At 34.4% G+C, this 13,414-nt stretch overlaps 1 protein-coding gene across 1 annotated transcript; it reads left to right on the forward strand.

Annotated features, from left to right (window-relative positions):
• The first annotated feature begins 5,172 nt into the window (after positions 1 to 5,172).
• Positions 5,173 to 6,795, forward strand: LOC110869184 (pentatricopeptide repeat-containing protein At4g25270, chloroplastic). Its single transcript, XM_022118473.2, has one exon. The coding sequence runs from the start codon at positions 5,212 to 5,214 to the stop codon at positions 6,754 to 6,756; it is 1,545 nt and encodes a 514-aa protein (XP_021974165.1). The 5' UTR covers positions 5,173 to 5,211; the 3' UTR covers positions 6,757 to 6,795.
• The last annotated feature ends 6,619 nt before the right edge of the window (positions 6,796 to 13,414 follow it).

Below are 13,414 nucleotides of genomic sequence, written 5' to 3' on the forward strand. Positions count from 1 at the left end.
GACATCCGAATCTATCGCACTATATTATTAGTAGAGTTTATTAGTGTGAGTCTACGGGCCTAACTTAGGTTTCTAGAGTTTCTAATATTCTTTATAAGTTGTAACTAGGTTATCACCTGTGAATACTCACGGGTTCAGAAAATTTAATTTTTTAAAATTCAACTGCACATATATATTAACAGATGCATAATGCATAACGAATAAGGAATAATAGTTAGACGTTAACGTCTTCAAAATTAAAAATACTTATCAAATATAAGAAAAACAAAAAAAAAAAAAAACTTGATCATATTCATTTACATTATTATTAAAACAATATTAGATAACTAGAGGTCAAACTTCTTGTTTAACATATGCAAGACGTTGTCCTCGAGGACGAACTAAAGCTTCTTCTGAAGTTTATTTTTTATTATTATTATTTTTTTTTTTTTGCATCGCACTTTGACTCATAAATCATGTCAAATACAATGAAGTTTTTATCTTCAAAGACATGTCTTATTTGATACTATTCCATCCAGTAGTCTTGTAAATATCTTGACTACTGTTTTTTTTTTATAAGAACAAACCATTTATGGTTAGGAATTAGCCGTTACACTAACCGGTTTTTAGGTATTTTGTGTAAGATTAAATATAATTATTATGTTATATTTAATTGTGTAGCCATTATAATCATTTATATTATTTGGATCAAAATATATTAAACCTATAATATAATTAGTTGGTAATTGATGATGGGCCGATTTACCCTAATTAACTAATTGGGTTTCCCCTTGGGTGTATATAAGGAGATTACTAGAGAGGGATTAGGGTTAGACGTTCATAACATCACACTCAAAATCGCCCCTCCTCTCTCTCCATTACTACGAGTTCTTCAACCCTAAAGAACTCGGTACTACCATCAAGAAGATACATCCTAAAGGGAAACCGGATCAAGCTGACAACTATGTCGAACTCCGTGGCTGCGTCCCTGACTGGATTCTTTGTTGGCCTGTTTGCTGTATCAGGTATTATTTACATGTTTCCCTTATGTTTAAACAGAACTGATCAACATGTGGTATCAGAGCATATGTTGATTAATTAGTTCTGTTTTCCTATCCATTATTCTGGGATTGAAATCTGGAAAACATAAATTTTCAAAGTTTAACAAAAGTCGAAACTCTGTTCTCGAGTTACTGTTTCGAGTCAGTGTTTCGGAAATCATGATAACAGAAATTTCGAACTTCATAATCACAATCAGCCGATTTCGAGTCATGACCCGAAATCATTGTTTTCGGAAAAAGAATGTTAAATCAGTGACTAGAAATCATAATGGTTAAAATCAACATGTCCGAAATCTGTTATAGAAGCCTTAATTTTCAGGTTTCGGGTTCCAGAATTATGTTTTAATTTTAGGGTTCATCTTATGTTCTTATGAGAAATTCAAAAATCCCCTAAGTTTTGGAATTAAATTTAGATTATTGGGTGTTTTTCCTAGTTTTGATCTAAAATTTATCTCTTAGAATTTTCGAAATCTGTTATAATATTAAATGGATATTATTTTGAAATATTTAGATAAATTTAGATCAACATTAAAATAGGAAACTAAATCTCATAATCCCTTAAAATTCGAATTTCCAACTTATCACAATAACAGCTGTTAACAGTGGACTCGAGACCATCAGATTACGACTCGAGACTGTCAGATCTCGACTCGAGACTATAAGGTCTCGACTCGAAATCATAAGGTCCTCAAATCTTTACAACTTGAGACCATAAAGTTTCAGCTCGAGACCACTGAGGTTTCGATTAAAGGCTTCAATCTTCACAACTCGAGACCATGGTTGCGACTCGAGACCTCATTATGAGTCGAGATCTCATAAAATACAGTAGTCGAGACCATGGTTCCGACTCGGAACAACGAGGTTGCGACTCGAGACCTTAATGAGTCGAGACCTCATAATGTTACAGATGAGTCGAGACTTGACTCGAGATCTCACTTGAGACCTCATAGCTGAGTCGAGATCTCACTCGAAACCTTATTATTTTAGGCTGTTTAATGTGAACTAAGACTTAGCTATTAAATAATTGGTTTTGTAAATACTTAGTTAATTAATAAGGATCAAATAACCTTTTACAAAACCAAAAATAGCTTAACTTGAATGAGCTTCTAATGTATTATTTCTGGCCAAAGCTGATTTAATACATCTATTTATTGTTCAAGTATTATAAAAGCTATGTTGAGTATGCATTACAAACGTGAAATGTCTTAATTCCGGCCAAAGCTGATTTAATTCATTTATGTTTAGCATACTTGACAAGTGCATAATTAAAGTGATTGTCTCATTTCTGGTCAAAGCTGATTTGTCACGATTACTCTGCACACATGCTTAAATGATTACACTTCTGGCCAAAGCTGATTTGTCTTCGTTTAAGTAGAATTTTGAATAAGTCTATCATTTCGATGTTAGTAATAGACATATCACAATCTCTTCACATAATGATCCTCACATTAATGATCCTTCATTAATCTTATGATCATTTCGTCTGCCTTATTTTTTTTGGTACCCATAATTTTACTCACTGTAATTTTTTTCTATAAATCAATACCTCATTCACTCTAATTCTTAAACCTAAAATGTTTTACGTTATTTAAAGTTTCTATAAGAATCAGCTCTTAAATTAAATCTTTGATTATCTCTTAAGATATGATAATCCTACTGCTCTCTTCTGATAAAGGTACTACAGAAGAAAATTAGAGCATGATAAATCGAACATGATGTCTCTTATGATAATCACGACCTCTCTAACAAATTTGCTATCACTAAAGTTATTCCAGATTAAGTCTTTCCTAAGACTAATCTATTATTGTGGAATCATCACAAGAACTACTAAGATGCATACCTTCATTTAAAATTCTAACTATAAAGTTAAGTGGTTTATGTGAATACATTATAATGTACAATACCATGACCCATAAAGTTAAGGGCTTACGCATGGAAATAAGTACAATTTTTCAGTACATTACATACTAAGATTTTCACTTATACAATTTGATGCATTATAAATCAACTATAACACTCAAAAGTACCAAAAGAAAATGAGTGTGTTGATAAGCAACATATGTACATAGAAATAAATGTTTGAAACTGGAAAATAAGATGTGTTCACCTTACAACCACTGAAACATTAAAAGAGGATTGTTCTAAGTCCATAGTCAAAATACAAGTACAAGATTCCAACTTTAAGGTTCTTCAAAAGAGAATCTCACTGCATAATTATGCCATTAGACTAGGCATAAGCAAAGAGACTATCCATTACTCTAAAGAACAGTTGGATAAATTAATTAGATAGTCACTTACTAATGATATTTAAGTCTGGTAATTTTAATATTCCTATTAACACGTGATAAGTTGATTCTAGTTCTAAACGTTTTCCTTACCATAAGTCAGCAAATAACTAAAATGAGAGTCCGTGACAAAATTAAATGTTAAGGCTATAAGAACAATAATAAGCAGTCTTCTAACAACGTTTTTCGATACCGTACATATATTCTGAGTATTAGTCAGAATATAGTATCATAATTAAGCAATGTTATGAAGATTGTGAGGTTTGAATAGTCAACATAAAGTCACACTAACCTTAAACTCTCATCTTAATTGTTCTCAATATCTGGATAGAAACATTACTAAGATGAAACTAGATGATACCTTATACTTTCACAACTTTTGTCATCATGCAAATAATAATTTGACAAAAGGAAAATGAGACTTATAAATTTCATCCATTATAACCAAAATTCATGCGAAATCATGACATGGTAATGAGGATGATTTTCATCTAATCTCATTCTAAGTGACTTTAAATCATGACGTTAAAGCCCTAAAATATGACTTGACTTAAGGAATAAGTATGGGTCCATCATAAGTCATTCATTTACATTCGTGGAACTTATTCCAAATGGAATATTCAGACATAATTCATTTATCATTTAAAAGACTATCAATTTGTATCTAAATTTTGTCGCATATGGCCCATGGTCTTAGAAGAGATCTATTCATATATGTACATAATAAGATTTCTATTAAATATGTCCATGAGTTTTCTTATGACATCTGGACACTAAAGAAATCAAATAAAGTCTAACGTATATGTGATAGGTTCCCACATCACGTAGCTCATTGAAACTTCTCTTGTAGCATTCTAGAGATATTAAAGATCAGTGTGAGCATTAAGTGTCTTAATAATAACTTGCAATAGTTGCAACAGGTGGGGGAGTGAAAACTTTATATTACTTCAATTTACACCTCTTGTACAAGACACTGCTCCATTATGACACTGTTCTATCAAAACTTGTCTCCTTAAATCTGAAGTACAAAAGTTTCATTGTTGCTTAATTGTGGGCACACTTAGATTTCCTATCTAAACTAACATAATCCTCAACAAGAGAAACTACAACGACTGACGTCATTAATATGTTTTCTCTATTAGAATTTGCTGGTCATTAAATATTGACCCTAAGCATGTTGAGTTCCTAAAGATTTCTAAGGTAAGTGGGAGTAGTCAAAGTTTTGCAAGGAATACAAGAGGCGGGGGGAAGAGTGTCTTTAAATTTTACTCTGAATTTAACTCCGATTACACCTCTTGTACACCATACTGCACCAACTCTTACAAACTTAGAATCCTGAAAATGATAGCAACCTAACCAAGAGCTAATCCATAAGACTGAAACTTCTAACAAACCCAATAATCAACTCAGGAGGTCATCTAGGTTTAAAAACCTACTAACTTTTTGAAAAATGACGCATTTTTGAAAAATGGACTGAAATGGCCAAAGTGACCAAACCACAGGGACGAAAATGGCAATTAGCTCAATTAGAATACAAAAAGATTTCTCGAGCTTGAGAAGCAGTCTCGGATGATAACATAGTTCATTTATAAATGCAAAACATTTGAAATCGTTTTATTGAAAATTTCACATTGTTTTTGTTACCTTAACTAACAATCAAAATATCAATACAAAATTAGAGTTGAGTTATTGTACAAATAAATCTTAAGATACAAAATATTTTTAACGTGCGAAGTATATGAGGGAATTTATTATTTATTTTTATTTCTTAATTTTTTTTTATCTTATTAAGTACGTATTTTGGTTCAAAAACCGGCCCGGAGGTTTTATTAGTACAAAGAATAACCAAAAGAAAGTATTGTATCAATTGCAACAACAGATCTTTCATGGCTTTGAGCATGCACTATCAACTCATCAACACTTTCTGTTTGAATAAAGACACAAACAAGAAACCAAATCGAAATCAACAAACTCAATTCACACAACTCTCCTTCCCCAAATCATCTCCAACCCAACTTCTTACACACCAAAACCATTCAGCACAGACCAAACTTGAAGCACTTTACAACGTTGTACAAGACCTCGAAACCTCTGTAAAAAACGGCATAAACATCGACGATCCCCGTATATTCTCTTCACTTCTCGAAACCTGTTATCGGTTACAAGCAATCGAACTCGGTATCCGGATCCATAGAGTAATACCCACCAAACTTTTACGTAGAAACGCGGGTGTTTCTTCAAAACTGCTTAGATTATATGCATCAAACGGGTATATGGAGGATGCACACCAGGTGTTCGATGTAATGTCTGAGAGAAACTCGTCTGCTTTTGTTTGGAATTCGCTTATATCCGGTTATTCCGAAATGGGTTTGTATGATGATGCATTGGCATTGTATTTCCAAATGATTGAAGAGGGTGTAGAGCCCGACGGGTTCACGTTTCCGCGTGTGCTTAAAGCGTGTGGTGGCATGGGTTTGATTCGTGTCGGTCAGGAAGTTCATCGTGAGATAATTCGACGAGGGTATGCGAATGATCGGTTTGTGCTTAATGGGTTGGTTGGTATGTACGCGAAGTGTGGTGACATTATGATGGCACGTAAAATGTTTGATAAAATTGAGGTAAAAGATATAGTTTCATGGAACTCAATGCTTGCTGGTTTTGTTAAACACGATATGTTGTTCGACGCGTTGGTGACTTTTCGACAAATGATGCTAGACGGTTTTGAGCCGGACGCGGTTTCTATTTCCACAATTCTTACACCCGGGCTGCCAGAAAAACTTGTGGCGGAGATTCACGCGTGGGTTATTCGTAAAGGAACCGAATGGAATTTACCGATTGCGAATTCGCTTATTTATGTTTACTCGAATAATGGCAGGTTGGACAGAGCAAGACAGGTGTTCGACCAAATGCCTGAGAGAGATTTGGTTTCTTGGAACAGCATTATATCAGTGCACAACAAACACCCGAATGCCCTTATGTACTTCCAGCTTATGTTAAGTGCGAATACTTCCCCCGACGCGATTACATTCGTGTCCGTATTAACGGTGTGTGCTCATTTGAGATTGGTAAAAGAGGGTGAAAGATTGTTTTCTACGATGACGGATAAATATGGAATAAATCCAAGTATGGAACACTATGCATGTCTGGTGAATCTTTATGGTCGAGCCGGATTGATAGTCGAAGCTTACAAAGTGATCACGGATAAAATGAAACTCAAAGCTGGTCCGACGGTTTGGGGAGCGTTATTACATGCTTGTTATGTGCATGGGAATGTAGAAATCGGGGAAATTGCTGCGGAGAATCTGTTCGAGTTGGAGCCTGATAACAGCCATAATTTCAAGCTTTTGATGCAGATTTATGGTGAAGCGAGTCGTGTGGAAGATGTGGAAAGAGTTAGAACAATGATGGTGAGCCGAGGGTTCGACTTGTAAAGAATTAATAAGCTTAATTACTCATCTTATCGTATGAAACGTATGAGTGTGACAAATTCAAGATGATGATAACAAATTGAGAAAAATGCTCGGATAGTCCCTGTGGTTTCGTCTTTTTTCACCTATAGTCCCCAACTTTCTAAAATTACCTGAATAGTCCCCAAGTTTTCAATTTTTATTCCCGAATAGTCCCTAACACAGATGGAGGTTAGTTTTTACAGTTAAGTTGGTGTGAAATTACAAAAATACCCTTACTTAAAAAATAAAATTAAACACTAACATTTAAAATTTAATAGGCCCCACCATTAACTACAACAATTTAATTAAAATAAAGCCTTGTGGGCTCTTCCCCACCCTCACCTCTGCAACTCATCTCCACCACCACCAAACCCCACCGGTTACCATCACCCTCTCTCTCATCCTTTTCTCTCTCTAAACCTACCATCAGAAACCACCTCCACTCCCAATCATCACCACCACCACACCATGCGACCATAACCACCACCTTAACCCGACCTTCACTGTAACCCATCATCTTTATATAGATGAATATACAACAAAAAATCAAAATATTAATGATTAAAATAGCAGGAACAGGAAGACAAACCTTGAATCGTTGAAGATGATTTGCATAAAAAATTGAATTTTGATTTAAATAAAGATTTGCAATTTCGATTGAGATAATTTGTTGAGTGAAGAAGTGGAATGTGGGATGAAAAGGAGAAATTTATGTCTTGCCATGTGGGGGTATTCCAACTATTTTGAACTAGATTTAACAAACACCCAAAGCAATAATAAATTTAAATTCATCTTTCTATCTCATGAGTCCACAACATAAATTAATAAACAAACCCTAATGAATTTCTAACAACTTTTCAGCCGCCACTTAGTTTCTTTCTCTTTCTTATCAATCTACTCCCACTCTGTTCGATCTTTTCTTCTCTAAAAACAGTGGTGATGATGGCGGCCGCGGTGGTGGTTGTGGCGGGGGTGGTTGTGGCAGTGAGTGGTATGGCGGTGAAAGGCGACGAGGGCAATGGGTTGGTGATAGAGGTGTTGATAGGCGGTGGGGTTTTACGATGGTGGTGGAGATGAAGATGGTGGTGGTTTAGAGAGAGAGAGAGAGGGCCTGAAGGTTTGATGAAGATGAAGACAGAGTTAGGTAGGGATAGGGGTGGGTGGATGAGTTTGGTTTTTATCTTTTAAGAAAAATACTTAATTAATTTATTTTGTTTTACTTAAGGGCATTATAGTTATTTCACACCCACTTAACTGTAAAAACTAACCTCCATCCGCGTTAGGGACTATCCAGGAACAAAAATTGAAAACTTGGGGACTATTCAGGTAATTTTAGAAAGTTGGGGACTATAGATGAAAAAAGGCGAAACCACAGGGACTATCCGAGCATTTTTCTCTAACAAATTTGTTACTCATCTTAAAAATGTTTACTCGTTTTCTATTAGTTAAATCGACGAACCGGTTATAGTAGTAACTGGTTCCAACCCTTAAAACGAGAAACCGAAACCAGTTCCATAACCGGAACCGGTTGTTAAAAATACCCAGTTTGTGCACCTCTAACCCAATGCATTATTTTTCTGTGTATAACTCGTAAAAATAGATGGACCAATTCATTGGTTTTGGGTGGAAACGAGGTGGGCTTCAAGTTAAATGTACTTGGGCTCAGTTGAAAAAAAAACGTGGGCTAACTAAAAACTATAATAAGTGATGTCAGATAACTTGAATCAACTAGAGGTATCAGATTCTATCATGAGCCTATTCAGGTTTTCGTATCATTGTGTGTTACGCCAGAGAGTGTTTAGCTCTTGTGGTGGCATAGCGGTTGTCAAGTTGTACCCTCAAGGACACACGTGACATGATGATGCCCCTTAGCCATGCAAACTGACATCCGAATCTATCGCACTATATTATTATTAGAGTTTATTAGTGTGAGTCTACGGGTCTAACTTAGGTTCCTAGAGTTTCTAATATTCTCTATATATTGTAACTAGGTTATCACATGTTCGGAAAATTTATTTTTTTTAAAATTCAGCTGCACATATATATTAACATAGGCATAATGCGTAACGAATAAGGAATAATAATTAGACGTCAACGTTTTCAAAATTAAAAATACTTATCAAATATAAGAAAAACAAAATAAAACTTGATCATATTCGTTTACATGATTATTAAAACAATATTAGATAACTATAGGTCAAACTTCTTGTTTAACATATGCAAGACGTTGTTCTGGAGGACGAACCAAAGCTTCTTCTGAAGTAAAAAATTTTTGCATCGCACTTTGACTCATAAATCATGTCAAATACAATAAAGTTTGTATCTTCAAATGACATATCTTATTTGATACGATTCCATCCAATAGTCATGTAAATATCTTGACCTATTTTTTCTATAAGAACAAGCCATTTATGATTAGGAATAGCCGTTACACTAACCGGTTTTAGGTATTATGTTCTTCATCGAACCACAAATGTTAAAAATATGATGGGAAAATTTATACTCACTACATGAGTAGCTTTAGATGTGAATGTGACACATATCCTCATTATAATTGTTAAACATCACATACCAATATGGTATACGATTCACGTGATTCTCTGAGTAATATTGATTTTGTGCTTGTTGTCAAAATATTTGTTCTACCAACATTATAAAATGAAAAGAAAATTAATAAATTTATTCAAAACGTACAAAAATTGCTCTCGTACCTATATTTTTATATTAACTAGTTCACTATATATTACTACTGTCTAACATTACTTAAAAGTAAATGATGAGTCATTAAGGACCTTTTATTCTAAAATATATTTAAGAAAAGCTATGATATTTCAAAACACAGATAAACATCTATTCAAATTCATATAAAACATTATATTATATACAATGAATTATGAAATACACTATAAAAAGAAAAGCTTAAAAGACTAAGGCCCTGTATGGTGAATCAGAGCCTATGATCGAGTAAGAGCTTGAAATCCTCTGAATGGTTCAGCAACTCTACAAATCTGAATGGTTAAGAGCTTGAAATCCCCATTTAGATGTCGAACAAAACACCAAAACGTTTGACCGAATCAGAGGTTGGCTCTGATTGACTCCATTCAGATGTCATTCAGATGCAAACAAACAGGACCTAAGATTATGATTTATGAGGATGTGATAGTGAACATTAGGACTTTTAATAGTTGTTTTAAATTTTAATCGGTAACAATGGTTCATGAAATTATTCGAAATTAAATACAGTTTAGGTGGCACGATATTTTCAAATATTTATATATCTATTCCTGTCTTTTTTAACCATTTAACACTTCTATTTAATATTAAAATCAACAATATAAAATAATAACAGTAATACATGTATTGGGAGATCCGGGTAGACATCAAATATTAAAATGGGTTCCACATAAAGATTTTGAAAGCTATATATTCTTATGGCATCGCATATGGCAATCTTTAAAAACGCTTTCACGTCACATTCATTTAGATTGTGTTTAAAACCGGACGCCCTTCCCCCTCACAAGAGCGATCTTCTCACAGACACTTCTCCATCTTTCCTTCACATCAGCGAGATGCTCTCACAAGTAAAAACCTAACTCGAAAATATTAAGTTGATCACGACATTCTCTTTTGTGTCTCTTTTGTGCAAAGTACAAATTTAGGTGGCAAAATGTAAAAACTACAAGAACAACAACCATACCCAGTAAATCTCACAAATAGCAGAGCTACTTATAGGGTTGGCAGGCTGTAAAAACTAATATTGTAATAACTTTAAAATAAATTTAATTACAAATAATACGTATGTTTGTTCATTCTTGTTGTGTTAAATTATAAGTACTTATTTAACTACTTTATTTTTACGTGTAAAAGGCTTCACATCACATGAAAGTAAGGACAAGAGTGGTCAGTGGCGGAACTAGAAGAAATATTCAGTGGTATCCCAAATTTTTTTACGATACATTTATAGAACAAAATTTTTTTACCTGCATTACGGGGCGGGGCCGATCCTGAAAATTCAAGTGCCCTTGGTGAGCCAAAAAAAGGCCCTTAGGCCTTACCGAATTAAATTTTATAAACTAGTTTTTTTTTAAGTTATTAGTATTTAGGTTAACGAATCAATATTGAGCATATCACATTTTGGCTAGGCTTTATGAATTAATATTGGTAATAAGTTTTAGATATTAGATTGGGCTAGGTTTATTTTTAATTTTTAGATCGAAATTAAACAATTCAAGAACTCAAGAAGAAAAGAAATAAAGAATACTCACAACTCACAATCACAATTAGCACAGCAATCTAATACACTATTGGGTTATTATTTGGTTATTTGGGCTAATTACTATTGGGCTATCATTTGTTTTTTTGGCTAATATAATCAGTATTATATGGGCTTGATTTCAGTTTGTAAATTGTTTTTTCAGGGGTGTCCTAGTACTTGTTGAGGGGTGTCCTTAGTATAAAAATCGAAAAAAAAAAAAATTTTACACTACCGGAAAAAAGTTGAGCCGTAGCCCGTGCTACGCCCCAACCTACATTAGGTCCGCCCCTGAGAGTGGTCGTCCTTGAATATTGTGAAAGTCTTAGGCCAAGATGAGCACCACCTAGACTTTGGAACATTGGGTAAAGCCGTAAAGTTTACGATTCCGTGTGAGATGGAAAATACAAAATCTATATAACTAAATCATTTAACAAACTTACACTATGCGTTAGTGATTTAACATCACATTTTATCACCTCATTATCACATAGACAATAGGCTTTAACTAAATAACCATTCAACTATCATGTTGTTTAACAAAAAGTTAAAATAACAACAACCATACTTAGTAAATTCCACAAATAGCATAGCTATTGGTAGGATCTAGGGATGGTGATATGCAGACAAACCTTACCTCTATTCATAAGAATAGAGAGAGACTGCTTCAGAAGAGACCCCCGACTCAAAAACCAACATGCGACACACAAAATGAAAATTTTAGAAACAAAGAGCTATCAGCACAATAGTAGTGGTGAGAGAGTAGCATGGTAAACAAGAAACATATATAACATCATACAAGAGCATATAGACATAAATACACAAACGAAATCACTTGCAAATCCCACTAAAGTGTAAGAAAAATTTGAGCTCCTATGACACAACTAAGGTACTATAGTACCAACCCATAGAAATCTCTAACATTAATCCTACGCATCCGCAAACTCCTATATTTGGTTATGTCTTCAGAAATGTATAACTTTAGTAAATCATGTCTAATCCGCTGGTCCCAAGTCAATTTGGGTCTGCCCGTACATCTCTTCCCCCAGCAGTGAGTGTTTCCACTCCCCTAACTGGCGTTGTCATGTGTCTCCTCTTCACATGCCCAAACCATCTCAATCTCTCTTCCTTCATCTTATCAGCTATACTAGCCACTCTTAACATTTCCCTAAAAATCTCATTTCATATCCGCTCTAACCCGGTGTGGCCACACATCCACCAGAGCATCCTCATTTCTGCTAGCTCCATTTTGTGCGTTTGTATCTTCTTGATGGCCAACACTCTGTCCTATAAAGCATATCAGGTTTAACAACAACCCTGTAAAACTTCTCCTTTAATTTAGTTGGGAACCTCTTGTTGCACAATACACCAATGGCAGATCTCCATCTACACCAGCCCACCTGGATGCGGTGGGCTATGTCGCTATCTATTATCCATTATTGTGTACAAACGATCTCAAATACTTGAACTTATTTGTTTGTGGAACCACTTGACCGTCAATGGTGATCTTGGTATCATCATCATTGGCTGCACCGCTTAAATCATAGTAAAGATACCCAACCTAAGAACGACTGATCCTTAAGCCCTTGTCATCTAAGGTTTCCTGCCACTCCTATAACCTTGCGTTTAGACATTGTCTAACCTTTCGCTCTAATTTGATCGCACTAACACGCCGCAATGGGCGTGCGTGGTTCAACGATCTTACGTCTGCTTTTCGTCCGGTGTTATTTTGTCCTTTTTGTTTATTATAGTTTTACGAGTTTTTCCGATGTTGGTGGTCGCTGGTAGTGATGTGATACTGGTGCTACTTGACACGTTTTTACAAACGTAATAATATTTTCGAGTTTACCTCTATATATCCTTTATTTGAAAAACTAAATTTTACGTGCATGCTTTTATGTACGTGTTGGTATAAATTTGATTTGCTCTACGTTTTGACGAAAACTTATCTGGAAATGAGTCAGGTCAGATATAATATGTTTTCATTTAAAAACCCATTTTTAAGTGCATGTTTTATGTACGTTTTGGTATAAATTCGAGTTGGTCTACGTTTCAACATAAACTTTTTTTGAAAACGAGTCAGGTCAAAAATCATATATTTTTGTCTTTTTACGTATGTTTCGTAAATTTTGTTTGAAACTGGGTGAAGTCAAATTGTGCTTTTCCCCCTTTTTTCAAAAGCTGCAATTAATCGTTTTTAATTACACGTGTCGGTTTTTCATTTATACCCGTTGATGTTTTCTATGTATGAGTTGGATCACATATAATACATTATGATTATACGATATAAACTCGATTTATGTTATGTCTTAATCCAATCGCAATGCTTATATATGTCACATTGAGTTCAGTCAGATGGAATACTTCGAAACGTAGGTTTTCATATGG

Source organism: Helianthus annuus, chromosome 7 (assembly GCF_002127325.2).
Source record: "Helianthus annuus cultivar XRQ/B chromosome 7, HanXRQr2.0-SUNRISE, whole genome shotgun sequence".
Classification (NCBI taxonomy): domain Eukaryota; kingdom Viridiplantae; phylum Streptophyta; class Magnoliopsida; order Asterales; family Asteraceae; genus Helianthus; species Helianthus annuus.

Coding starts and splice junctions, on each gene's coding strand:
- LOC110869184 (XM_022118473.2), top strand. CDS start 5,212: ATGGCTTTGAGCATGCACTATCAACTCATCAACACTTTCTGTTTGAAT.